At 46.3% G+C, this 26,064-nt stretch overlaps 2 protein-coding genes across 34 annotated transcripts in view; both read left to right on the top strand.

Moving 5' to 3' along the window:
• The window catches only part of LOC120808943 (pleckstrin homology domain-containing family A member 5), a 56,305-nt gene extending 47,608 nt beyond the window's left edge, over positions 1 to 8,697 (top strand). For 11 of the 29 annotated variants that reach the window (XM_078082870.1, XM_078082868.1, XM_078082864.1 and 8 more), the window contains 12 exons: positions 650 to 799; positions 920 to 1,021; positions 1,499 to 1,654; positions 2,210 to 2,356; positions 2,899 to 3,019; positions 3,710 to 3,834; positions 4,874 to 5,086; positions 5,198 to 5,356; positions 6,034 to 6,167; positions 6,508 to 6,650; positions 6,909 to 7,008; positions 7,602 to 8,697. In XM_078082870.1, the coding sequence (XP_077938996.1) occupies positions 650 to 799; positions 920 to 1,021; positions 1,499 to 1,654; positions 2,210 to 2,356; positions 2,899 to 3,019; positions 3,710 to 3,834; positions 4,874 to 5,086; positions 5,198 to 5,356; positions 6,034 to 6,167; positions 6,508 to 6,650; positions 6,909 to 7,000 (1,542 nt within the window). In that variant the 3' untranslated portion in view covers positions 7,001 to 7,008; positions 7,602 to 8,697. The remainder of the gene's footprint in view (positions 1 to 649; positions 800 to 919; positions 1,022 to 1,498; positions 1,655 to 2,209; positions 2,357 to 2,898; positions 3,020 to 3,709; positions 3,835 to 4,873; positions 5,087 to 5,197; positions 5,357 to 6,033; positions 6,168 to 6,507; positions 6,651 to 6,908; positions 7,009 to 7,601) is intronic. The other 18 variants (XM_078082876.1, XM_078082875.1, XM_078082866.1 and 15 more) reach the window with 7 other exon arrangements.
• Positions 8,698 to 9,201: 504 nt separating this feature from the next.
• On the top strand, positions 9,202 to 23,912 carry LOC120808944 (zinc finger protein aebp2). Of its 5 annotated transcripts, none has more exons than XM_040162317.2 (10): positions 9,203 to 9,790; positions 10,570 to 10,780; positions 11,406 to 11,513; positions 11,647 to 11,833; positions 13,001 to 13,125; positions 16,744 to 16,811; positions 21,030 to 21,143; positions 21,295 to 21,320; positions 22,109 to 22,138; positions 23,189 to 23,912. In XM_040162317.2, the coding sequence occupies exons 1-9, from the start codon at positions 9,270 to 9,272 to the stop codon at positions 22,129 to 22,131; spliced, it is 1,383 nt and encodes a 460-aa protein (XP_040018251.2). In that variant the 5' UTR covers positions 9,203 to 9,269; the 3' UTR covers positions 22,132 to 22,138; positions 23,189 to 23,912. The 5 variants fall into 5 exon arrangements, with proteins under 5 accessions (XP_077939011.1, XP_040018252.2, XP_040018251.2 ...); XM_040162316.2 differs by having other exon boundaries at positions 21,295 to 21,345; XM_078082885.1 differs by lacking the exon at positions 21,295 to 21,320 and having other exon boundaries at positions 9,202 to 9,790; positions 10,576 to 10,780.
• Positions 23,913 to 26,064: the final 2,152 nt, after the last annotated feature.

Here is a 26,064-nt window from a genome sequence, read left to right as displayed (position 1 = left end):
GTCACATTACATTCTCTGTGTGACACGCACAAAAGATTACACACTCCAGACTCTGTTTAGATTATGGGAAAAAAGTTTATATGGACCACATCAAGAAAGACCAAAAAAAACTACAACTCATTATATTTGTTATATGTATTTATAGCCCAGCTGCTGTCACCAGCCTGCAAGGATTTGCATTTTGGATTTGTGAAATGCAGCATAATCTGGGCTATTTGAAGTTACCTCCCTGCTCATAAAAAAACACAAAATGGCGATAATATACTCAAATTGATTTTGCAAACCGTAAATGGAAGGATTCATCATTCATTTATTAATGAAGTAATTAGGCATACCAAACTATAGCTGCGGCTTCCAATTTGAGTTTTGCTCATTTTTATTTTTCTCTCTGAAAATAGGATTACATTTGCATTTGCCATTATTGTTTTTTTAAATATTTTTATAAACTGCAATTACTCAAAAACAAAAGGAATACACAGTTTTACCAACAGAAGAAAATAAGGATTTTTAAAATTATTTTGTTCCTTTATTTAAACAATGCAAGAAGTAAGGGCGCTTAAGAATTGTGGCCGCGGGCCAGAAAAGCGAGCGGCTTAAACCATCCATCATGTCTAAATCTGGCTGATTGTAATGTGGCGCGTTCCCTCAGCACACCCTGGAGACGGCGCTGCTTTCAGCCAGCCAGGAGATCGAGATGGGCTCTGAAAGCCCTGCTGCCATGCAGAGTGTTATCCAGCAGAGAGACTTGCTGCAGAGCGGCCTGCTCAGCACCTGCAGAGAGCGCTCCAGAATCGCTGCTGTGAGTCACACGCTGCTCTCGGCAACACCAGCGCTGTCTTTAGTCAGTGATTATTGGAGTTTTTTGGCTGCTTTATTTCCCCTTTTTGTCATTCACAAAGTGTACCCTATGTCCAACCAGGAGTTGGAGCTGTCCTGGAGGGAGTACGAGAAGCTGGAAGGAGACGTGGCTCTGGCTAAGAACGACCTGCTGGAACAGCTGGAAGCACTGGGAAGCCCTCAGGTATGATCCCTCTTAAGACTTTTCTTGTTCTCGCAAAGAAAAACGGCACGGCATGATGGTCTAACCGTGGTCACGGGTACAAAAATCGCAAAACCGCAACAAAAAGTGGCAGCGTGGAGGGAGATAGCGGAGCTTTCAAAGCCACGCTGTCGCTGATTGATGACTGCAGCGGGGACGGAGCGGCTCTTAATTAAGGCCGTCTCTTATCTCATCTTTCATTGCGTGAGAGGTGTGCCGACGGAGAGAGACTGCTCTAACTGGTACTCCTGGTTGAGCTTGAGTCGGAGCCAAAGCTCATTCTGAGCGGAGAGGTCTGAGGGTCAGCAGGGAGCCGGGACATCCTCCTCTTCAGTGCCCTGCACCCTCAGACGCACCTGCCATCAGTGACGACATAATTACACATCACTTTCTCCGCTGTGCCAAGTTAGTCTTCCGGTAATAATTGGTGATGTGTGTGTTTGATGTGTGCCCACCCAGACGGAGCCTCCCAGCCAGCAGCATGTCCGCATCCAAAAAGAACTTTGGAGGATTCAAGATGTGATGGAGGCCCTCAGCAACCACAAAGCTCAGCGAGAGGCTGATGGTATGAGCTTGCACGAGCCCATGACCAACTTCAGCAAGAATAAAAACGAGGTGAGGCACCACCACTAACCGACGGGTTCAACCGATTCCGCACTGAAACAATGACTCATTTAATCCCTTTAATCGATTAACAGAAAGTCAATCAACAACAATGGTGAACATCATTTATTATTATGTCATTTATGAAGCAAAAAAGTTTCTTCGAGCACATACGTTGTTCTCTTTTCTCTTTTTTTAATACCATCGTATTTTGAATAACGGAGGTTTTGGGCACCCAACGTAAGGAAATGGTCTTTCTGACTAAATATTTGATCTGTTAATTCAGAAAAAGTGAATCAATCCCGTGAGTACTCTGCAGTTGAAGCCCCACAGCCGCACACAATGTCCGACTTAAGCCGAGTGATCATCCTGCCAGCCCTGCTCAGGCTGGTACTGCCTGAGCGGATGTGTCAAACCCCCCCCCTCTAACAGCTTGTGGAGCTCCCTCTCCCCCCTCTCTGGCCAATCAGCCGCTTTGCCCATCTTGTGCCAGATGGCGGTCGCCCTGAGCGTGCGTGGTGGCGCCATGTGTCACTCTGTCCTGTCGTGCACTGTACAATCCCTCAGGAGGACGACTCTGCTCCCCCACGGCCGCCCCTCCCCCTTTCCTATGAGCCCGACCCCCCCGGCGTGCCCCCTGTGCCCCCTCATACTGGTGTGCGCCCTTCAACGCTCCACAGGCCCGAGGAGAGGAAGAGGAACGGCTCGCACAGCGTAAGCCCTCACGCAGAGCCTGCCGCCCTCGTCTGTGTCGTCACACGTCGTCATCGCTCGCCGTGATGCTTCTCACCTTCATCTCCACGGACATGTCATGTTTTTTTGGATTTCCTCCCTTTATTTTACTTGATGCCATACTTCCATTATTTTTTTCAGTTAATTGGATGAAGCCTCACTTTTCTTTTTTTCTTTTTGTATTGACGCTTTTTTGTCTGTTGCTGTTCCCTTGTTGCAAACTAAGCCATGTTTGAATGCAGCCTTTTTTATTTGGCTTTTAAAATGTGTCTTGAGTTTTTCTTCAAGCTGTATATATTTTAGTTTGAAGGAGTGTCAAAGAGCCATTTTGTAAAAAAGGGATGTCTTGTTTGCTGCTGTCTCTTAAGACTAGACTTGCCATTCAGCAAGAGAAAATAAACAAAGGTTCGACATCTTTCTTTGGAGCTAAACTCTCCATGACTACAAATCGATTGTGTGTTTGTGTGTGTGTGTGTGTGTGTGTGTGTGTGTGTGTGTGTTGAAATGTTCTTTCTCATCTGCAGGGCCCAGACTACCGGCTGTATAAGAGTGAACCGGAGCTCACCACGGTGGCTGAAGTGGATGAGAGCAATGGAGAAGACAGATCTGAACACCCTTCTGATAGAGAACATTCTGGAAACAAAGGTACATCACTCTGAGTAATACGGTGCCACTTTTGTAATAACTATGCAGCTTTCTGTTAATTTATCCATTTTGTTGGCACCGACAACTTTATTGAACGTGTGACCTGATAAACTGGTTTACAGCACTGGCTGTTGTCACGGTTACTGTGGTATTTACGCAGACATCTCTTTGATACAGAGGTTCAGTAGTTTAGGCTTCTCTCCAACCATTAAGCCAGGTCAGCATATCACAAAGTAAATCTCATGGCAATCAGTATTTGGCGTACTGGATGTCATTTACAGCGCTCAGCCTTGGGTCTCCGCATTAGTTAGTTATCCAATTAACCCGACTTTGATCAGACCTCGTGTCACAATACATCCTTCGTGAAGAGGTGGTTTAGAAAAGAGCAAATTGACCGCAGTTGAAACCGCTTACGCAGCGGAATGCCGAGGGTTCTGAAGTGGAAGGGTTGCGCTGTAGCGCTTCACTTGTTTCACACTGCCACACAATCGATAGTAGCAGCTTTCTGATGCATCAAAGGCTGCAGGAAATACTGTCGGTGGAGTGTGGCTGATGCAGGATTTCACATTCAAGGTCTCACCAATAAATGAAGGATTTCATCCGGGAAACTAAAAGAAATTATTGTAATTAAACTAATTTGTCGTCATTGAACAGGTGGCTTACTGACCGTTTGTGTTTTTTACCAAATAGGGTCCTACCCAGTGGGCATTGTGCCACCCAGGACCAGATCTCCAGTGACGGACTCCTCTTCAATCGCTTCATATGTTACTTTAAGGAAGAGCAAGAGGCCAGATCCCAAGGCGGGGAATCTAATGGTAACTGTTAATTGTTCTATGCATGTGTAAGCGTTAAAACCTATATTCCTAATACTTCTGGGTGGTCTGCTACTCCATTGTTGCATGTTCTTCCCACATAATTTGCTGTTGTGGTTATTAATCTGCTGGTCGGAAGTTAACATGTGGCAGTCATCACGTGACCAGGGTGTGACTCATGCTCCTAAAACCAGCCAGTCACAAAATAGACGCCAGACTTGGTTTAGACAGTTTCCAGCCTCTAAACCTATCAACTGAAATATACTGACCGTGTCATTAGTGCACCACACGGTGGGGAGTCTCTGTTTCTGTTTGGAAACACTGATGGACAAGTAGTATAAATGAACCTAGTTGAACTTTAAGAAATGTCAGCTGAGCACAATGCCGTCTTCCCTGTGGGCCACACAGCCTCGAGCTGTAAAAGAGTGTAAAGGGCCTTTTTGGAGTTCAGCTGGGGGCTTTTGCACACAAGCCTCTTCTGCAATCTGGACAGCGGAAGCTGCGTCCTCGGGCTCTGGGCTGAACCCAGATCCGAGCCCTTACGGCATTGCATAAACCTGAAACCCCTTAGTTCGCTTCACCTCCTCAGCTTGTCCTGCTCAGGCATTAATGGGCCCACAGCCCTCTCTGAGTGCAAGTGTGTGTGAGTGTACACACAGCAGCCACTTCAGGTTTGGGTTCCAGGAGCCTTTACATTAAAGAGCCGTCTCAGTCCTTATTGTGGTTTTTCATGCCAATTCTCACTACTTTGTTGAAAGCGGTTGGAAAAAAGTTGTTTTTTCCCCAGTACGTGTGACATTTCCTGAGACGATGAGGTTAGTCTACTCTGTTTCTAACAATAGCTAGTGAACTCTTTTAATGCGGCCTCATTATGAGCTCTGACCCAACCACACTCCGCTAGACACCCAAACTCTGCCCAGTAAAACTCCACAGTGGCGACGTGTGTCCTCCTGGCACGGGACAGCAGTATTAACTCCTACGTATTTGTGTTTCTGCGTCCCTTTCTTTCTCCGCGGCTGCCGGCGTCCCCTCTGGCTACCAGGAGCGTCCTCGCAGCGCATTGGAGCAGCAGCTGTGTGCCGCGGAGAGCGGGCGGCCCCGGATGAGTGTGGAGGAGCAGCTGGACAGGATCCGCCGCCACCAGCAGGGTGCCCTCCGGGAGAAGAAGAAGGGCGCCCACGTCCGGGGCGCCGGCCAAGAAAACACGCCCTCTCGCAGTCACTCGTTCACAAAGGAGAACCATTATCGCGCACAGGTATCTGGTGACGGCCGACTTGGCTTCCGAGAATCAAATCGTAAAATCCATGTCGTGTGAAGTAATCTCTGTGTTCCTTTGCGCGCCGCCCCCCCTTTGTGTCTCTTCTAGTCCCAAATGAGGCGCAGAGAAGAGGGGATATGTTGCATTGATGAGCTGGAGGCCTCGCTCCGGCTGCAGGAGGTGGTCCGGGACCAGGAGACGCCGGCCGAGGAGATCGCCCGTCTCAAAGAAGCCTCGCAGGACGACCACTTAAATATGGACCGAGAAGTGAGGCCCAGCGGCCGGCTGTCAATCTCTTCAGACTCAGAGGGCTGAAATAAGTGCATGCTAGTTAGTTAGTTAGTACCGCGGATGTGATCCTCAAAACCACCATCCCCACTTACGTGGTGTTATTATCAAAACATGTTACCGTAACATTACATTTATTACGGTTAAAAAGGGAATCACTGCTATTCCGCACTTGCTGAACATCCATAGAAATCAATTACAATTAAATCAATTGACCAAACTGCAAAGTGGCAAAATATCTTTGCAGGAATCGTTCGAGGCCTGTGCATGAATGATGCCATAAACACTCCTCACACTGTGACATCCTTCTAAAGGCTGCCTATAAGAATGCACTTGATTTGAAGTTACTTCTTGTCGTGATTACAAGAAGTAATGCCCTTTTCTGGATCCCATCAATAGAATTCCTAGCTGATCTCTGCGTGTCTCACACTAAGTGTTCCTCGCTCGGGGACAGAGCCTGCAGTGATGCTCCATTTAGTTCATACGCACCCCAAATAAAAAATGTGGAGCAGGCTCTCTGTGCTAATGCTCTGTTTGTATCTTCACATCTTGTATCGCATTTGTATCTGCATGTGTTTCTTTTCTTGGTAAAGCATTAGTTAGGCCGTTCACTTGTTTGAAGTGTGTAAAGTTTGTTTTGTGTCTCGTGTCTCCAGCTGTCCGTGCCTGACAAAGTGCTGATCCCTGAGCGTTACGTGGAGTCCGACCCCGAGGAGGCCCTGAGCCCTGAGCAGGAGGCTGATAAGCAGAGGAAAGTTGATCGCATCAAAGCCCTCATTGCCAAAAACAGGTACGAGAGTCATCGTCTGGTAACCTTTAGTTAAGGTTAGGTGTGGATCTTTGGACAGGGAGGCACGTTTCCCCAGCAGAGGTTGTGCATGAAGTTCTTTAAAGAAGTTTTGGACATGCTTGTCCCATGCAGATCAGTACTCAGTGCATGTTCAAAAGAGCGCACGCTTGTATCTCTTAGCTGCTGTGACAGTTGATTCTAGATGTCAGCCCTCTTGGATGGACTTGAGATTGCTTCTCTGTCCCGAGGTCATTGTGTTTATTCTGAAACTATGTTGGCAGATGAAGCTGTATACTGTCTATTACTTAGACTGTTGTCGTGTGTGTGTTTGTTCTCCCAGCATGCAGAATGCGCTGCCTAGTATGGCGCTCAGCCCCGAGGAGGAGACTGAAGTGGAGGTCACCGTACAGGAGAAAGAGAAGATGATTAATATCTCCTACGAGCTGGCGGCAGAGGCCTCCAAACGCAGCAAGCTGGTAGCAGGTACGCCCCCAGAGAGAAGAGGGATCCAGGGGCATGTGATGTAACAAGCTTGTGTGAGCCTCTTCTTAAAAATGGCTCCATTGGCTCCATTGTCTTTGTGCTCAGTCAATGCTCACTGTAGTCCCAGCGGTTTGTTCATTAGGCTCATTGGTTCCTGTCATTATGTTCTGTGTTGTTTTGGCTGTTGATCTACGGATATGATTTTTACTTATTTTGTGTTTGCCTGCGTATGTTGGACATCTCGCTCTTTCATTGCAGTGAACCGCCTGTCGTCCTCTTCCTCACCCCTTCCACAGCCATCTAACACACCCCCTCAACTCCCTGACGGGTCTCACTTCATGTGTGTGTAGTTGCACCAGTAAGGGCCTTCTTCCACCTGTTTTATCCAATGTTTTCTCAATCGTTGTCTGCGGGTAGAACGAGCATGTCATGATGACTGAGTCCGATTATAAGGACGGGTCTGTTTGCATGTGATCTGTGTTGCTGTAGAACCACTCGCTTCTTCTTTTTTTTTATTCTTGGTCACATGACTCTGCTTGTGCCGTATAATTGGCCAATACAAACTTTATAAGGGTCAGTTTTTGTTGACATAAGTAATGATTCAATTATTAACTAGGTTAACGTGATATCTTATATATGTTTACATACATGATAAGGGTGGGACATTTGACAAAAGTCGTGAATATAATCCAGCACACCTCCACCCCTAACTAAAAGAATTTATCGAACCCCTTTGTGAAAGGGATCAACAGAACCTGAATCTTCTAGGTTAGTCAAAGGTTTTAAAGACGTCATACAGTTGCATTAGAATGTACAGGTGGCCACTGAGGATATAGGAAAACAACGTCACATATCCCATGTGTCTGCTATTATTTTCGGAGCATAATTTAACCTTTTGCCCCCATTTAAAAAAAAAAAAAAAAAAAAAAGTCTCACATTCTCTCTCTACAGCACAGGCTCTGGCCTCAGTGAAAACCTACACATGAAGGAAACCGCAGAGGAGTAAAGATGCCCCTGAAGGCTTCCCCGAGGATTTCAGCACAAGGCCGCAGCCTACAGAGAGAAACTGCCTACTTCGTACTGTGGGTTCTTAACTTCTGACTTCTGTACGCTCACTGTGACGTCTTAAGCTCTTGCGCCACCACCAACGCTTTTCCCCCCACGACCTTTCTGTTCACCTCGCCTCGGAATACAGCTCCAAACTGTTATTGTTGCAGTTCCATTTTAAGTTTTTACAAGGTTTTTAAGGATATTTTCATTATTTATATGGTTTTATTAGGTTCTTGTAAGAGTGTGGGCCCGCATTGGTCTGTTCTGTTACCAGCCTGAGGGTCTTGTGACGAAATGTTTCGGCTACATTTTATGTTTCGGCTACATTTTATGTTTCACAATCTATTCTAAAAGCTTTCAAGAACAAATTTCCCCCTAATTTTACATTTACCAGCTAATCTCAGTCGTTTACAAATGACTTAATCACTTGTTTTTGGAGAAATTGGCCATTAACCAACCAGTCATATGTGTCCATTTATTGTAAAGAACATTTGTCATTGTGAGAGATGATAATGAAAGGAGGAGCCACTTTATTGCTGCAGATGAGTATTATTTGTAAATTCCCCCTGTTTCTAGGTTGTAATTATTTAAAGATGGGATCTTCTGGAGTCCGTTGCATTGTTGCCGACGCATATGTGAATGTCTAAGTCACTCTATACTGTCTTTTTTTGTATTGCTGAAAGTTATATTTAAACTGAGAGAAGGAAAAAAACAAGTTTGGTTCTATTTTATGATATGTTAGTTTGAAGACTATGGAACTATGGGGAGAAAAAAAAAAGATTAGCACATGTAAAAAGCAATAAAAAAAAGCTGTTTGTGGATCCAGGAGTCTGTGTACAAAGTGTAATTATCAGAGGTTTACTGTGTATATAATGTACATGGTACAGCAGGATGGGGATGTATCCAGCACATGGTTGCATACTTAATCTGATTTGAAAATGTTCATATCCCATCTGTTTTATATCATGTGAAATAAATGTTGCTGTTCTTAACGAGAGATTGGGTTTTGTTCTTTGACATCCAATGTAGTGGAATAGAATATCAGGTTCAAATATAGAGCTTTGGCTCCCTCTAGTCACTCTGCAGCCGAAAAGTCTGGATTTAGAGTATTTGTAAACTGCATATATTGGAGACGTCATCATGCCAATTTCAATTTCATAGAGCCCTACAAGACTTAATTAATACTAAAATTAATACTACACATATTCACTGAACTGTTTTAATATGCTGTACAACAAGATAGATGGCTACTAGGAAGCATTGATTATTTCCCCACTATCTTGTGGGCTTTGAGAAAAATGCTTTTTAGACCCACTTACCTCATTTGGCAATTCAGCTTTAACATTCCGATACTAAAACTAAACTGTAGCACAGACTTCCATATTTAAAAGAAGATGTGTGTTTTCGGAAACACATGGAAAGTTTAAATAACCCATCAGTTTTTCCGCCCCCCTGACCAATCAGCGTGCAGACAGCGCGGTTCGACCCCGCCCTTCAGTGACGCCGTTTCTCGGTGCCTCGGTTGTATTTCGATACCGAAAGTGTCTCACGGGCACCTACGCCGCTGAAATGGCTGCCGCGGGTCCAGAAGAACCCACCGCTCTCGGTGTTGAGAACGTCGCAGCGCCCGTAGATCCAAACAAGGGCAACGGCGGGGAGAAAGATAAGAGCCATACCGAACCGGAAACCGGAGAATCGGGCGGTAGCGTAGAACCGAAAATGAAAGCGTTAGACGCGGCGGCCGCCGAAGAGGAGCCCGCGGTTGCGGCAGAGAAGGCCCCGCGGGATGCGGTGACAGACGGCGGCGTGCGGGCAAACCTGGAGGCGACGGCCGCTCCCGAAGAACCGGAGCGAAAGATGGAGTCACAGGGAAAACGGGGGGAAGGAAAACAGGAACCCCCTGCCGTTAACGCATTAAAAGAAACGAAGGTGGAACCCGCAGGAGGCGGCTGCCAGAAAAGCAAAACGGTTTGTGAAGACGGCGAGAAAGCCCGCGGCGGGGGCGGGGAGCTGGACGACAAGAGGCGGCCGAGTGTGGAGATCTCCTCCTCGGATGGGGAGCCGTTGAGCCGTATGGACTCAGAGGACAGGTTGGTCCGGGGGGGGGGAGGCCCTCAAATCTGACTCTTCAGTAAGTTACAAACCACATAATGTCTTCATCCCGCCCATTTCCATCTGTACTGCTCATGTTTGCATGTAACGTTAGCTTGAACTAGAGTACCATAATGACCGGACAGGTGTTGTACTGCTCCCTCATTGGACAATCCAGGCTTAGCCATCATAACAAAGTCCACTCCTTAAATAAGTGCATCTGAAAACCTGCTCCTGGTGCAAGCTTTTTAATTGAAAAAATCCCCCCAAAAATGTCAGTGTGGAGGTCATTTCAGACTTTCCCATCACACTAAACTACCACATTGGACCATGATTGGCTTCCAAACTTGTTGAAATTGAAATCACAAATCAAAACAAGGAAAATCCCATTTATTAAAAGGTAATTCTACGATCCCATTAATGAATTGACAAACCAAAACGTTGGACTATAGCCACTCGCAGTAATAGTGCGTTATCGAATGAGTGATGCTCCTGAGCCCTTATGTGATGTTGAAAGCGCAGCAAGTTAATAATCTAGTCCTCGGAACTTTGAATACCACAATTGAATTGATTTGACGTGTGATGAATATGGCATGCATGGAAAATCAGCTGCAGCCCAACGGTTTTTGATGTACAGTTACTATTTAATGTGGCTTGAAACATCTGCACTTGTTCTCGGCGGAGCCCGATCGAAGCTGCGAAGATACTCCTGGACGGCCTTTGCGCCCGTGTTTTTACAACAATCGCATGGTGTCTCTCTCTCTCCCTCCTCTCTAAGTATCAGCAGCACCCTGATGGAGATGGAGAGCACAATGTCCAGTGGGCGCTCCACCCCCGCTATGATGAACGGACAGGGCAGTGTCAGCTCCACCGGGACCAAGGCCGTGGCCTTCCCCTGCTGCTGGGACCTCTGTCCGCAGTCCTTCAACTGCAGTCCTGATCTGGCAGAGCACATCCGAGGCGTTCATGTGGACGGACAGAGAGGAGGGGTCAGTGGACTTGGTCACGTAGCCAAAGAAAGATGATTTTAGTTTAACATTGACAGCCCGGACAGACATCCATCTGACCGTTGATTATTAAGGGGTTTGTTCAATATGCCGAGGGCATTGGAACGACCTTCTGCCGAAGAAATGTGAGAGTTCGTTTAATGATCTGGAGTAAGAGATGTTGCTGTTGAACTTCTTCAGATAGAGTTTGTCAATGTTTTTAACTCTGGAAATTGGATTCACTTTATTGGAGTCGAGTCAGAAACTGATATTTGAAAACGTATGAATGAATAAAACTTTTATGAAAGGCTGAATACCATTAGAGGTACAAAAAAAATCCTTCATTTTTTATTCTGTGTGTGAAGTGAGTTATTGATAGCTTCACATTGGCAGCATCATTAAATCAGTACGCACGCCGAATATACGGTATGAATACAAATGTAATGAACAGTTTTTTTTGCCCGCACATTCAGGATAAAATTTTACAAAATGAACCAAAAAACGATAAAACAAAGATGACGAAATTAATAAAAATACACTTAAAAGTAAAAAAAAACCTTCTCACAGCTGTCTTGTTAACCATGCCCCACTTTCTTCTCTCTTCATGTCCGTCTCTCGCCTCCCTCAGGTGTTTGTGTGTCTGTGGAAGGGGTGTAAAGTGTATAACACACCGTCCACCAGTCAAAGCTGGCTCCAGAGACACATGCTGACCCACAGTGGAGACAAGCCATTCAAGGTAAACATTCAGGGTAATACGTGCAGTATCAGCATACTGAGTAAACAATCGAGTTGTATCAATCAGATAGAATTTTGGTTCCCTTTTATGTGTTTGGGAGCGAGCGATGCAATGTGTGTTTTTTCCGCCGCAGTGTGTGGTTGGTGGCTGCAACGCCAGCTTCGCCTCCCAAGGAGGGTTAGCTCGCCACGTCCCCAGCCACTTCAACCAGCAGAGCTCCTCCAAAATGTCCGGCCCGTCCAGACTCAAGGACGAGTCGTCCTCCAAAGCTGTGCTCAACAGGAGGAGGAAACTCAAGAACAGACGCAGGTGCTCTCAAAGTAAGTAGCTGACAGCCTACTTACACTCAAACTAACCTCACTTCAAAATGTGGATGCTGACACTTCTGGGCTTCCCTGGGGGACGGGGGTTCTGAAAACCCCCTTTTTTTTCTCTTCTTCTTCTTCTTTATAACCTTTTTTTTTACACTTTTGCGCAAATCTCCCTTTTCTTCTCTTTTAGTTGAATTTTTATATTATCATTAAGAGACTTCAGGATAAGCGGTTTGATGATGGATGGATGAATTAAGAGACTTTTCTTTTTGCATATTTCAGTCCATTAGCAACAGCATACTTGAAGTTAATACCAACCGTTTTCCCCAAGAATAACTTTTAAATAAATTTCCTTTTTAGATGACCATTAGTCATTTAACTAAATCAGCATCAACAATCCAGCTCACAACAACAGTCCTTTACTTACACATTGTAATTCAGGTGGAAACTGGAAACGTTTTTAAACTCCTGGGTGTCTCGTGTTGTGGAATATTTCAATAAAAGCTCGGTAGAAGAGAATGATTTGTCTGATAAAACAGAGTCTTGATGAATGATCAAAGTTGCAAAAAGTCCATTTATTGCTTGCAAGCAGGAGGTCAAATACACAGGCACGTATCAGGGTGCTCTGTGGAAATGGCGTCCCCGAGCAGTAAAACCGCTGAGTTTTTATACACATGTGAAGGACATTCTCCGTGCCAGTTACGAGAAGCTGCACAGCAGGTTGACATAAGAACCCAGGTGAAGCTGAGGGTAGCACACACACACAGACAAGATCCTCCTCAGTGGCCGGTGCAAATCATAATTAATTGACACAAAGTAAAACGTGGATCCGGAACTTTCGTACCGAATAAGATATGAACTAAGGCCATGAACAGAAGTCCTTTGTTTTGAAGCTTCTATGAGATCGAGTCGACCGTCCTCTCTTCTCAGGGCACAGCTGCAAACTAACATTTTGTATCATGCTGCTCTTTGTACATCAGGGTCAAATACAGGACACTTGAGACACGGCTTTAGCACAAAACAATGTTATAACATTATAACATTTAAAATGTGAGACGGATTGTTCTGGCTCTCAACAAAATATGATGCTGATTGTGTGCGCTGAAGCACCCTGATGTTATGTCTGTTCTACCGTCTTCTACTTCTTACTCTCATGTGAGTGTTTTCCACCTCCAGCGAGGCCCCACGACTTCTTTGATGCCGAAACCATGGACGCTATTCGCCACAGGGCCGTCTGCCTTAACCTGTCCACCCACATTGAGAGTGTGGGCAACGGCCACAGTGTGGTCTTCAACAGCACGGTACGTCCTACACTGCTTTTGTGTTTCCAGTAGCTGATGTGCACAGATGCATTCTAAAATATGACAACTGTCTTTTCTAGATTTTGGCATTATGCTCTTGCATTTGCCCCTTAACCAAAAACTATACTACATATATATGCATACACACACACGTGGTCAACGTCTTTATATTTATGGTGTTCCATTATCAGACAGCAGGGGGCGGCAAAGACTCACTATTGAAAAATCACACTCCCTTCATTGCAGAGTGCACTTGAAGTGAACCTGGAGAATCGCCCCAAGGCTCCGTGTTGCGATTCTGTAAACGGCGCTTGTTCAGGTGAAGGACTCTCGTTCTCTCCCTGAACTGGCTTCAAGGTTGGAGTCATTATTGGGGGGAGGTTAACTGGCATGGCACGCTGGTTTGAATGGCAGACTCTTTTTCAACAAATTAAATTTCTCGTGCACTTCCACTAGGCGGCGCTCTAGCCCTTGTTTCAGCCCATCACTACATGGCAGTGGAAAGACGAGAGGGGCATCATCCGCTGATTCTCAGCACAGCCCCTCGTATTCGTTCAGGAACGCTCCCTGTAGTCAGGGACCACCAACGGTGGAAACCGATGCAAACCACAGGTTTGGTAAATAATATTTATCAAATTAGGGACATATTCGCATATCACTACACACCATAATAAGGCAAATGTGTACAAAATAGCGTAACAAAGCAGAGCAAAGAAGGGGATCCACTGTTGCATGAGAGCTATTTCGTAATTTGTGTGAAAGAAAACTACAATAACCTCGCCAGTTGGATATTGCTTGGCTTTGGAATCATATATTTGTGCAAATAAAAGTAGCCGAAGAACAAAACCCATACATACAGGTGACGTAAATAGAGCTCCATGTAATACATGCATGACATTTACAGCATGCGAATGGATCGCCTTGCACCCCCTTCCCGCCCCAAATAATTCAAGCATTTCTGAAAATGTGCAGCTTCAGACAAACGGGCCGTTGGTGTTGAAGTGCAATTAGAGTGCTGACACCGGCTTTGTCCTCACTACAGCGTTCGTCTGCTCTCGGCTCCCTTTCAACTCGTTTCTGCTCCCCGTCAACCTCCACTGCCCCCCAGCAGCCAAGAACGTTGAAAGAAAAGCAGAAAGAAACGGAGAAACTGAAGATAAAGCTTTGGAAGAGGTTAACCACATATTGGGGTGGGGGGGGGGGGGGGCGGAGCCTCAGTGAGAAAGGACAAGGATACGGGGGAGGGGGGGGTTAAGTGGAGTTCAGGGTCATGGAATCGGAAGGAGATCTGGCCAGTTGGGCACAAATTCTCCTCTCCTCTAATCCCCGGGGGATTGTGGTGGAGAAGGACCGCTGCGCTGCGTCAGACCGCCGGGCCCCAGCGGACCCCCCCCACCGGGGGTGGCGGAGGGGAGCGGTGGGGGTCCTGTGGAGTTTGGCCGGTGGGCCTGCTGACATGCCAGAGCAGCTCAGCTATGTTTATGATGGGTTATTTATGTTATTGCGCCAATCTGCGTCATCCACAGCTTGAACCTCCTCCCCTCCACACCCCCCCACCCAAAAACCAGACAGGCACACGTTTTTTAGCAGGCCTGCCCCGACTTGGGTTCAGCAATTGACCTTGCCTTGTTTTGGAGCCTTAAAACCTTCCCTCCCCGTTTCCTCCCGCTTCGTCTTATCTCCCTCTCTTGAGTCCATTTAGGACGAATAAGATGGATCCTTTTTTTCTTTTTCTTTTTTTCTCAAAGCACGCGACCTCTCGGCTCACAAGCACTTCATGCCGCCCACTTCATCTTCGGGCTCCGCGTACTTGGTCACGGCCTGTCCGAGCGGACCCCGGAGCTTGTGGTCATCAACCTGGTGCCCTCAGTAGGGGGGAGGGGAGGGGGGGGGGCACATTGTTTCTGGGGGTCTTCAGTGGCCTGCTGAGCCCCGGTGGGAGGCCAGTCGATAAAGGCCTGGGCTGATAAACAAGAGCCAAATGCAATGACAAAATGAATTCATGAGGCGAGACTAATGCTCTGAGAAGCCGGGAAAGAGGTTTTATTTTTTTAAGTTTGATTTGAAAAAGTATGAGAGGGGCCTCTAATGGCAATTTAATTGTTGTTGAAATTGTTTTGTGAGAGGCTGCTGCAGATGAACATTCGTATATATCTACGGCCTCGTGCTTACATGTTCACATGCGCGTCAGCGTGCAGCGGCACAAGAGCACGTCACTACAGCGTCAGCTCTATTTGACGTCTGAAGGAATCCCATATTTCTTTTTAAGGTCCTCGGTGAGGTTCGGATTTCACATCAGCAGCATTTCTCTTCAGGTGTGAGGAGCTGGGGTCCTTTTCACTGCTTCACCTTCTTCTTCTCTTTCCCGCGTGAAAGCTGCATCACAGACGGGAAGCAACGACGACTTGGCGGCTGTTTGCTAATCTTCTTGCAGATATAATCGAAAGCACGGGGCCACCAACGAAAAGACCACATCCGAGAAGACGTTTGACAAAAAGTTGATCAAAGGACAACTGAATGTGTTGGTTGTGTCAGACGGCAGCTTCCAACGCGGATGTTTTCTAACATCTGTTTAGAAAGTACGGAGGAGACCAATACCGTAGTGTTTTTCTTCGACAGCAGACCAAAACATGGAGCGCCATGGAAGGAGGCCAGATTGTCAGATCACGGAGATAAATAAAAGTAAGATAAATAAATGTCGTCTGGGAGGACAAGAAGGGTTGTAAGATGAGTGATTGTAGTTGTGTGTGTGTGTGTGTGTGTGTGTGTGTGTGTGTGTGTGTCCCCTCCTCTCTGTGAAGCCCCGTCCCCCCGGTCCTCAAACCAGTTTCCATCAATGCTGCGGCCGTTCCCCTGAGTGCCAGAAAGGATTCCAGATATTCATGTGCGTAGGAGAAGTTCTTCACACGTGAGCTCACTCCGTCTCCTAAAAATAGACATTCCTGACAAAAACGAGCCCAGTGACGCAAAACGTCGTCTCCGGCTATTTTTTACACTCCTGGTTATTTTTCCAGCTTTACTTTCCCCTTCCGAGAATATTTCTGCAAATTCCACACCGTTTTTTTTACTATAAACCAACACAGCAAGATGGATGAAATGTTATACATGAAAGGGGCCGACTATTTAGGAAATTGCGTATTGTCTCAACTGTATTTTCACAAGAAGAAAGAAGGTCCTGTTGGCAGAACACTGAAATGAACTCGTAGCGTAACGTGGACCCGCTTTGGAAACCTCTCCATCTCGCCCAGCTCTCGCATTGCTTATTGGTGTAGCGATCCGACACTGTGTCACCCGCGTGGCCTCATCACTCGTCAGAGAGACGGGGCCCGGGTCGGGGGGGGGGGGGCACGTCTTTGAAGCCGGCTCTCGGCAGACGGGAGAGAAAGAGACCGCAGCCAAAAAAAAAACCCCACGTGTTTTGTGACGCTTCCCCGTCTCTGAATGAACCATGATGGAGGTCGGATCCTACGTTGGTCTGTTTGTTGTGGTTATTCTGGTGACGGTTAGAGGTCACTCGGCTACGCGTGCGCCGCACAGCGGAGACTGGACCTGGACCGCAGCGCTCGCCGTGTCTCTCTATCGCTCAGCGTGTGCGTTTGCTTCGTTATCTTTGTGCAGGTGGTGGCCAAAAGGAAAGAGGGGTCCGGCAAGGTGAAGGTCCTCCTACATTGGACACCTGAGGACATGTGAGTAAAGTGGATAGAATTTAAAAAATAATATAATGTAATGAGCTGCGTAGTCCCTCAAATGTTGACATGCGTGTTTGAAATGTACATGGTCCCTTTTATTTGAAACACTGTTCTGCATGTGGAGCTAAAGGCTTTGTTCGCATTATGTGTCCGTCAACATTCTAATAGAATCAGGGATATTTTAGAAGTTATCTACCAATCAGTGAAGTCTTCCTCTTTCACGCAAACATTTCCTTTTTGAGCAGCATTGGTTTAGTTAACAACCCTACATGTATTCTATCTCCATCCACTCGTGCACTCGACGTGGTGGTCTTCCTTTACAACTCGCTATAAATCCTCACAATCCTACCTCTGTATGACGATCCAATACTTTTAGTGGAGAGCTCTTGGTGCCGGGACCCCAGGTCCCCTTTTAGTCCTCATCAATTCATCCGCAAAGGGTCCGTGAATGATTATTATTTTTGTGGCTTCCGTGGTAGGGGAAGGTAAACCTCGGCACAACTTAAGCCCCTTAAGCGTTTGGCAGAAGATCGAGGAGGTTTGAGAAGTGCTTTTGTAAATGGGTTTGTGTCATAGAGAGAGAGAGATTAACGTTGGCGGACGCCGTAACATTCAGCAGGATTCCTGCTCGGGGGAAGCTCCCACCGAACGGCCCACACGCTCATTAAAGGCTTCCACTGCCGGGCCTGTGAGTATCATCGGGGAGAAGGGGAACAAAAGAGAGAGGAGAGGAAAGGTGAGGAGGAGGAGGAGGAGCAGGGGGAGGGACAAGGGTCAAATGAGACAAAGAAGACGATTGACAACAAAGAGGAAAAGGGATCTTGGGAAGTCGGCGCCGGGAAGCGAAACCCAGATGACGCATGATGAAGCAGATCGCAGCTGACAGCTTCCGACGAACATGGTTCTCCCAGTCCTTCGTCTTCCCCTCTCTCATCCACCTCTGATGTCTCCTCCTCGCCCCGCATGTGGGAGTTTAATCTTGTGCATTGGGAACTAATGAGAGAAAGGGGGAAAGAAGAGACGGATGAACTCCGGTGATCAGGAAAGACTCCGCAGATTAATTCCAAACAGAGAGACGCAGATGGAGATTGATCCTGAGACTCAGAGGCGGAGAGAGGCGGAATGGGGGAGACAGAAAACGGTCGGAGGTGAGGGATGGAAGTTGGAGGAAGATGGCTGTGGGAGAGAGAAATGAAAACCGAGTGAAGGATGAGGATCAAAGATGGAAAACGGGAGTGAGATTACTTTTTTACTACAATGCTCGTGATTCTTGCTCTCGAGCAAGACCGTAATTAATGAGCATGAACATAATCCTTCCACAGAGGGATGGTGAAAGAACACACAATGTCTTACTTTATCTGTGAGGGTTATTATCACCTGACAGATAAATGCTGATGAGATTAAATTAGGGAGGAAATGCTGAAGCTGCACATCACAGGCGTAATGGAAGTGAAAAGACCCGTCCAGGTACAGATTAGTTATTTCTGAAATTTCCCAGAAGTCCAAAGCTTTCCAGGCATCGGATCGCTGCTCAGGGAAGGGATCTAGCGTCCTGTAAGCGGTTCAGAATGGGGGCGGTCGGTAACGAGTGTCTGTTTACACGAGTTAATGTTTAGCCTTTGGCTCAATATAATGTCTTCTGTAGCTGACCATAAATGTACTGGTCATTTAGTCAGACATCCAGGGTCACGACCCTGAAGGCCACGGCCAACATCAAGGCGCTCTCTCACTCACAAACACGCGTGCGTCCCAGAAAGTGAATGTTGGAGCAAACTATTCACCTACCGAGACTCATCCACTCCATTTGGATGAACGAGACACTGATCAGCATAAACCATTCTGAACAAGAACCACCAGCGGCGCGCTAAGGAGGAAGAGTGGAGTGGGGGGGCTGAGAAAGCGAGGAAGAGAAGCATAACTGCTGTCTAATCTCTGACGGATGGCTGAACGGGTTCCCCGACACGCTGTTGAATGCTGCGAAAAACAAACACACAGCCGGTGCCCCCGGATGCATGCTGGCACATTGTTTCTGTACCGACAACACGGTGCTTTTCAATCACGAGAGACCTTTTGTTAGCTTCTTTGTCATGTTCTAAAGACAAACAAGGCCTTTAGTAAAAACGAATAAGACCTGTTTGAAATGGACACAAGTACAACCGCCTTTTGTGGCCACGTTGGGGGGGAAAAGTGCCACAAACTCTATTGTGTGACTTTCTTCTATCACACGCATTTGGAATATAAACCCAAACTCCCCCAAGGGGGAACTTTGTCGAATTAAATGGGCAAAAACACTGACTCTTGGTGCAGAGTTATTGATGAAGGATCCCCGCTCACGCTGTGAACGAGGCGCTTGCTGTTTCTGCACATCTTGGATCGAGGGGGGGGGCAATGACTGGGTGCATCGGGAGCGCCGGCTCCATTTTTGTTCTGCATCATCAACGGTTGCACGTCTGCTCCAGAGAATAAAATGAAGAAAGCTGCACTTTGATGTTTGTCTTTAGTTTATAGATGTAGTAAAGTTTACAGTTATGGAACCACTGCTTTTCACTGGTAGTAATAAAACAATCTTCCTATCGGGGTCAAAGCGTCATATAAACATAGACATCCATCAAACGTATCATTTGCCAAATGATATATGGCTCTTACCTTGGTTTTATGGCCTGAACCCAATCAAGATGTGAGGTTAATATGCGATGGTCAACTGGGAGAGTTATGGCTCGATGACAATTAGCACAGCAATCTAATAAATGAATACTACACAATAAGTAAGTGTGTAAGTGAGAGGCGTGTGTTTACATCACTCTGAGGAGCAACCAATTTACTTACAACCAATTTACTTTTTAAAAGAAAAGCGTATTATTGTGGATTAAGCAGATACTGCACTTCACAAGGTCATTGAACACCTAAAGTCCTTCATACTGGTCCTAATAAATTTCACTGCGTTAGTCATTTAACCTCGACTCTGTTGCCCTGTTACGGACTTATTGCACTGGGAGCTCGAAGGCCCACAGCCAGCCATCAATCCGGGCTGGAGGACTCTGCTTCATTCTGGTGTGTGTGTGTGTGTGTGTGTGTGTGTGTGTGTGTGTGTGTGTTATAGTTCTAAACACTCAGCGGGTCTTCTGTCATTCGATGTTTGGGTTGCACCAGGACACTAACTCAGGACCAGCCTAAACTTTAATGCTGCTTTGAAGGGAACTGTTCCTTGTCTCGTCCCTGCCTCTTCTCAAACCCTCTTACTTCCATGGCAAACATTAAAGGGGACGGAGACACTTTTACCATAACAATAATGTTTGTTTTTTAAAATCCACACATTTTGGTGAGCACGTTACTTCATTTTAGATTTTTTTTCTAAACCAGATTTAGAAAACCTTTACCCTATTTTTTTTTCTCTCGCTCATATGTTTCTTTTCTTTTTTTTTTCTCCACTTTCTTTATGAATAAACTAAACTTACTCAGGTGGGATGTTGTGGAATTTAGGAGGACTGCATCCTACCCAGCAGGCTGACGAGGCACGTGAATGAGTGATTTGGGCTGGGTGGCTGCCCGTTTTCTAACTGCCGCCTGCACCGAGTATGTGTGTGTGTGTGCGTGTGTGTCTGCATCTCTGGGGGCTCCTGTGATGACGCACATAGTGACGGGGGGAATGTCGGGGGCGGAGACGGAGACGGAGGCTGGAGGAGGGAGGGGAGGCGCAGTCGACTTGCGAAGCTCTTTGTTTCTGCTGCACCTCGACTCGCCATGCCACATGCTCGCACGCTCCCTTCCTTCACGGGGGGGAGGGGGGGGGGGATTCACACTGCGTTGGGTACAGTCGGGGGTCCGCTGAGCAGCAGTGTGGGGGGTGGGAGGGGTTTGTGTGTGACCATCTTGACTTTGAAGAGCTGTAAAGATCAAGCTGTTCTCATTGTAGACGTTGAGGATCTAGTGTACAAGTTCTAATTAACAGCAGGGGGGTGTGTGTGTGTGTGTGTGTGTACACGTCTGTGCACACACACATGGCCTTGACGGCATCGCGCTTTGGTTCGTTACTTATGGAAACATGGAAGGTGTTAACATGTGCGCTGGACTCAATGAGGCTCTTTGTCCATCCCTCTCACCCTGTTCCATTCATCCTTACACCCACTCCTCCCCCCTTTCTCTCCCTCTTTCTTCTTAGAGCTTCAACCCTGACCACACGTTGTGTGTGTGTGTGTGTGTGTGTGTGTCCTACAGACTGCCCGACGTATGGGTGAATGAAACGGAGCGATCTCAGCTGAAGTCTAAAGTGGTGCACTTATCCCAGTTGCCGCAGGACGCTGCCATGCTGCTCGACCCAAACATCTATAGGTGAGTGTGTGAACAGTGGCCTCTTTGAACACGTGCATGCACACACACACATACACACACACACACCCTCACGGGTCACTGCTGCAGATGCGTCTTGTGTCAGGCAAACACATGTTACCCATGTGTAAATGTTTGCCCTTTGTACCACCAGGTGGCACCAACTCCTGATTTCATCAAGTACGTCAAAACGGCTCCTGCAGAGGTGTGTGTGTGTGTGTGTTTGTGCGCGTGTGTGTGCGCAAGATCAGAGAAACATTTTAAACTGTTCAACCAGATTCGGTACGTCATCGGCAGGTGCAAAACTTCACAAACCCCAAAAACCAAGAAGATGTTTAAGCACTTATACACTTATAGTAGAAACCAGGACAAAAATATATTCTCTTTCCTCATGCGATTTCTCCAAGTGATGCAATCCTCCCTCTTCAAGTGCGTCGCGTTCCACTCAACATTAACCGTGATGTTATTTAAATCATGTGCAGACTTGTTCCACTCATCCATGAGATGAAAAAAGAACAAGGTTAGCTTTCATGATGCACCATAAAAGGCTGAAAATGAATCCTGAACAATGTGCCTAAAATAACAAGAGTGGTCATCTCGCCAGAGAGATATGCCTCCCGAGGGTGCTGATCAGCACGCAGTGCGGCTGATTTTAATTGGACCCGGAGGTCCAGTAACTTCAGGTGCTGCTGCCGGACTGTGGTTTCCTATTTGAATGTAACCGTCCGCACACAGTTCATGTCAATGTTGTTGTGGCGTTAGAACCCCTTCGCACGCAACTGGGGGGGGTGTTTGGGAGCAGGAAGAGACTGACGTAGTTGCCGCCCAGGATTTTCAACGTTTCCACTTTGAGATTCTCGCGCTTTTGTCACAAGTCCTGCTGGACTGAAATCGGCTCTTAACACACGATCACGCGGGCAGAAGTTTTTCCGCCCCGGCCGCCTCACAAACCTTTCCTTTCTTTTCAGAGCGCTTCCTCAAAAGCGGCTGAAGAGCAGGTAAGCTGATGGAGTTCATTAATAGAGTTGAATGTATTTAATGATTTCCACTCACTCAGAGGTCTTTTGGGGTATAGATATTGGTGGCACAGTACAGCTGTGTGTGTTTCTGATTCTCATGTTTCACAGTCCTGTAGTAGCTCACAGCAAACAATTTAGAGGGCAAGTTATTTCACCAGGTTATAGATAGAAGAAATGCAGAATATAAAGTACAGAATATCTACTGTGTTGTGTAAACAAATCATACCTTTCTGTTTTGCTACCACAAATACCCAATACAGGATTTGAACTATTAATCAGCTAAAATCTCTTAGCCTTTTGTGGTTATTTCCCCCTGGATTCTTTTTTTTTTCTCTTAAATTCCTTTTTGGATGTACATTTTTTAAAATTCAAATTAACTTTCTTTGCGTTGTCCCTGGATGAACAGGAAGGGGAGACTGAGGCATCAAAGATAGCTGTGTGATGCAATGTTGTCACAGCATCGCCTCTTTTTTATCAACAAGTCGTGCACAGCTTTTGTAACCTCACAGTGTGTCACTCTGTGTATGCAGGCCACACAGAGCTGCAGCACGATTGTTGCATAATGACGCTCAACTGTCATGTTACTATTCTCTCTGAACATGCTGTACCTCGTCTTGTTCTTTGCTCTAATGGAGCCTCGACGCCACGGTAATAATGGAGCATCTGCAGAGTTCCTCGTGGCTCCGGCTCCACTGTGGGGAAACGTCCTCGTAGATCGTTACTTATCGCCCACGGTTTCTTGCTCCCTACGTACCGTGACGCCAGTTAATTGGGAAACGGGCAAGTTGGGAGGCGTGACCGTGGGCGCCTGGCTCGTAAACGAGGTCATATTTGGCCATCGTTCATTATTCCATTAATTGACCTCAGTTGTCGAGTGCAGCTAAAGTGCTGAAATCCACCACGTAGTGTGTGTGTGTGTGTGTGTGTGTGTGTGTACACCCAGCATGAAGCCCACTCCTCTGACTGTGATCCTTCTCCTGACACATGGAGAACGACTCATTCTGTCCCTCTCTGTGTCTCCCTGCTCAGCCAGTGAGGACTCATCCGTGGACTTGGTACTCGCTCATAGGAGGCTCGCCTACATGGGACGGGACGCTCTCCCTGCCGTCTCCGCTGAGCGAAGGGACGATTGAAAGGAAAGGAAAACTTTGGTTTTGTTTATGTGACCAACTGCGGTAGAAAGATGGGACTAACAACCTTTTAAAAAGAGTTTGTGTGAATGTGAACTTTTTTTTTGTTGTTGTTTTTTTTTTTTAACAGGCACCAAACTGAAAATATTGTTAATACTGTTTTTGTGTCAACTATTTATGCTGTTTCGTAATTTATTTTTGTACCATGCCAAATGCTGATGTAATGTGAAGGTTTTTGAACGGTGCCGTATTTACTGTGATCTGTTTCCTGTCACTTTTAGGCCTATTTGGAAATTTATGGTCGTAACTAAGCTGTACATGAAAGAAGTCTTTAGATGATCCTATTTATACCTACAGAACGCAGTACTTTTACCCGTAGTAATGACATTAATGAAGAGGGGGGTTGTGCACGGCACAATCTGAATCTTAGGCAGCATGGATGTGATTAACATATCAAGCACTCAAAGTGTAAATCACAACAGTTAATGTTCTTCCCCAAGTAACATAAACCGCGTATATTATAGTTGTTGTGATACATTTATGTTACTGCTCTTTAAGCACACAAAAGCTTGTTTTTTACTGTGTGTGATGGAATGCTCTGCAATAAAAAAAGAGGGAAACGACAGATGTACGTTGTTCGCACGGGTGGACGAGGATGCGCGGTGTTTGCGCGGCAGAAAGGCGCGACGCGCCCTCGGCCGTGTGAACGTGACTTCTTTGCGTGTGCGTCGGAGGGACTGGCCGGGTAACCGCTGAGGCCAGCGGGGGGTTCTGCCCCCCGCTGGCCTCAGCTGTTCGCGAACATGGCTGCGGAGAAAACGGGAGTTCAGGAGGAGGTCTTCTGCAATGTGGCTCAGTGTCTCATGCACTTTTTATGGGGAGTTGGGACTCGTGCAGCGTGCAACACTATAACGAGGCCTTCGGGTGTTCCATTCTTTTGTTGCGGGGGAAGCACTGAATGTTTTGTTGGCCCCCCTGTTGTGTTTGTGCGCTTTTTGGTTTTATGTCCTTCTCTGTTTTGTGTCAGATTGATGAGATGAGTCCATGATTTGCAGGCAACACATATTGGGGTCATTACAACGAGGCCAGCATCAGCCCGACTTGCATCACAGTCAATTGTAGACTTCTGCATGTGTCAGCAAATATGGTCTTTTTAAAAACAAAACTGGTGCTGGCTTAAAGTGGATTAAAAACACAATAACGAATAAGGAAAATATTCCAGTTTATTTTTCACTGTACTGACATACAAATGTTTGCCAACGATTTCTTTCTTTTTTTCATGGGGCAATAGACAAGCCAACATTTTATATGTATGAACATATGCTCCTAGTCAAAGTATGAAATAAATGTCCAGTAAAAACAGGATGCAAGGCCAACAAGCCATGTGGCAATACCATTAGGCCTTTTATACCTATTTCAAACCCTTTTCCAAACTGCTGTATTTTGTAACCTACTTGCTACATATTTCTCTCCTGCAGCTGTGATTCAAATATGGAGTCTGCAGAGAATGTCATGATTCGGGTCATTCAGCATCTGACTGCACGATGAAGCAAAACACATTAAAAAGTCCATAACACCGCTCAACGTTTTTACTTGTTCCATTTCACACACGCTTATTTCTTTCTCGCGGTTTTATAAGCCGAGCGCTGGACTTCTCACAGAATCACAGATTCAATGCTATCGGTGAGCAGGAAGTTGTCAATGATAAGCGTGCACTGTGAGGTGAGAGTGTACACGTTATTTACAAAAACTCCGGTACTCATGAGTCATAGTTGAATGGGCCGGTTTTCTTGTATCGGGGAGGGAAAAACATTCCCACAGTTCTGTGGACGGCGCTCGATTAATCAGCTGCCGCCCGTTTGGCTGTGACAAAGACGTAGGCCACGTCTGCAGCGCCTCCTCCGATATATTGATCGATGTCTCGGAGGAGGACAGCCGGCTCCTTTTGGTGCATGATTGTGATGTATTCTCCTTGGTGTGCTCTTGTCTTTTGAGAGCTCTTTCTATTTTATAGTTGTATGAAACATTACCTGCTCTTGGGTTTTTTTTTTCCAGGATTGTCGAGCAGTTATGGTTTTTGACAGCTGTGGTTTCAAAATTCAAAGACATCTATCGAGAGTTGATCGAGTCGAGCAAAGAGCGTTCTTTGTTTTGCTGTTACTCTGTGAACTACTGTTACCAGTTGTATTCTTTTCTTTTCATGAACCGCTTTATTTCCTCATTTAAATCTGCAGATATTTGTTAATTTTCTTTTATAAACTTAAAATCAATTTCACATCAAATACATAATTGATAGATCCAACTTTGGAGGCCTTTCAAGGTTCCTTAACCCTTTCTGTCGGATTGAGTTTATTCACGTTCTCTTGACGGCTTCGTTCTCCTTCCAACCGACGGTACCGAGGTTGGTTGGACGCCGTGACCTCAGAAGGGACGCCAGTTGGACAAACAGAGTGATTGATAGAAACGGTGGCGGTGCAGAACCTAGTCCCGCCCCAGCCCGTCCGTCGGTCTCTACCTCGTCGTGGTGTCTGTTTCTCTAATCCATGAGCTTTTCACGAGTTTCCCTCCTAGAGCTCCTCCTCTTCCACGTATGAGACCAATGCCTTCGCCGCTATCTCACCGGAAAATCGCAAAAGTTTTATTCTTCTTTTGTTTCCGATTCAATTTTCAATGTGAATTTATTGGCATATTTGGCCGTTCCACTAGTAATGGAAGCACATTCTGTACTGTGAAGTGAACCTTTTTAAGCCGGTTATTACTCATGTGAGACAATGT

The sequence above is a fragment of the Gasterosteus aculeatus genome, chromosome X, assembly GCF_964276395.1.
Source record: "Gasterosteus aculeatus chromosome X, fGasAcu3.hap1.1, whole genome shotgun sequence".
Classification (NCBI taxonomy): domain Eukaryota; kingdom Metazoa; phylum Chordata; class Actinopteri; order Perciformes; family Gasterosteidae; genus Gasterosteus; species Gasterosteus aculeatus.
The sequence above is the reverse complement of the archived record's forward strand: the minus strand, read 5'-3'. Positions and strand labels throughout refer to the sequence as shown.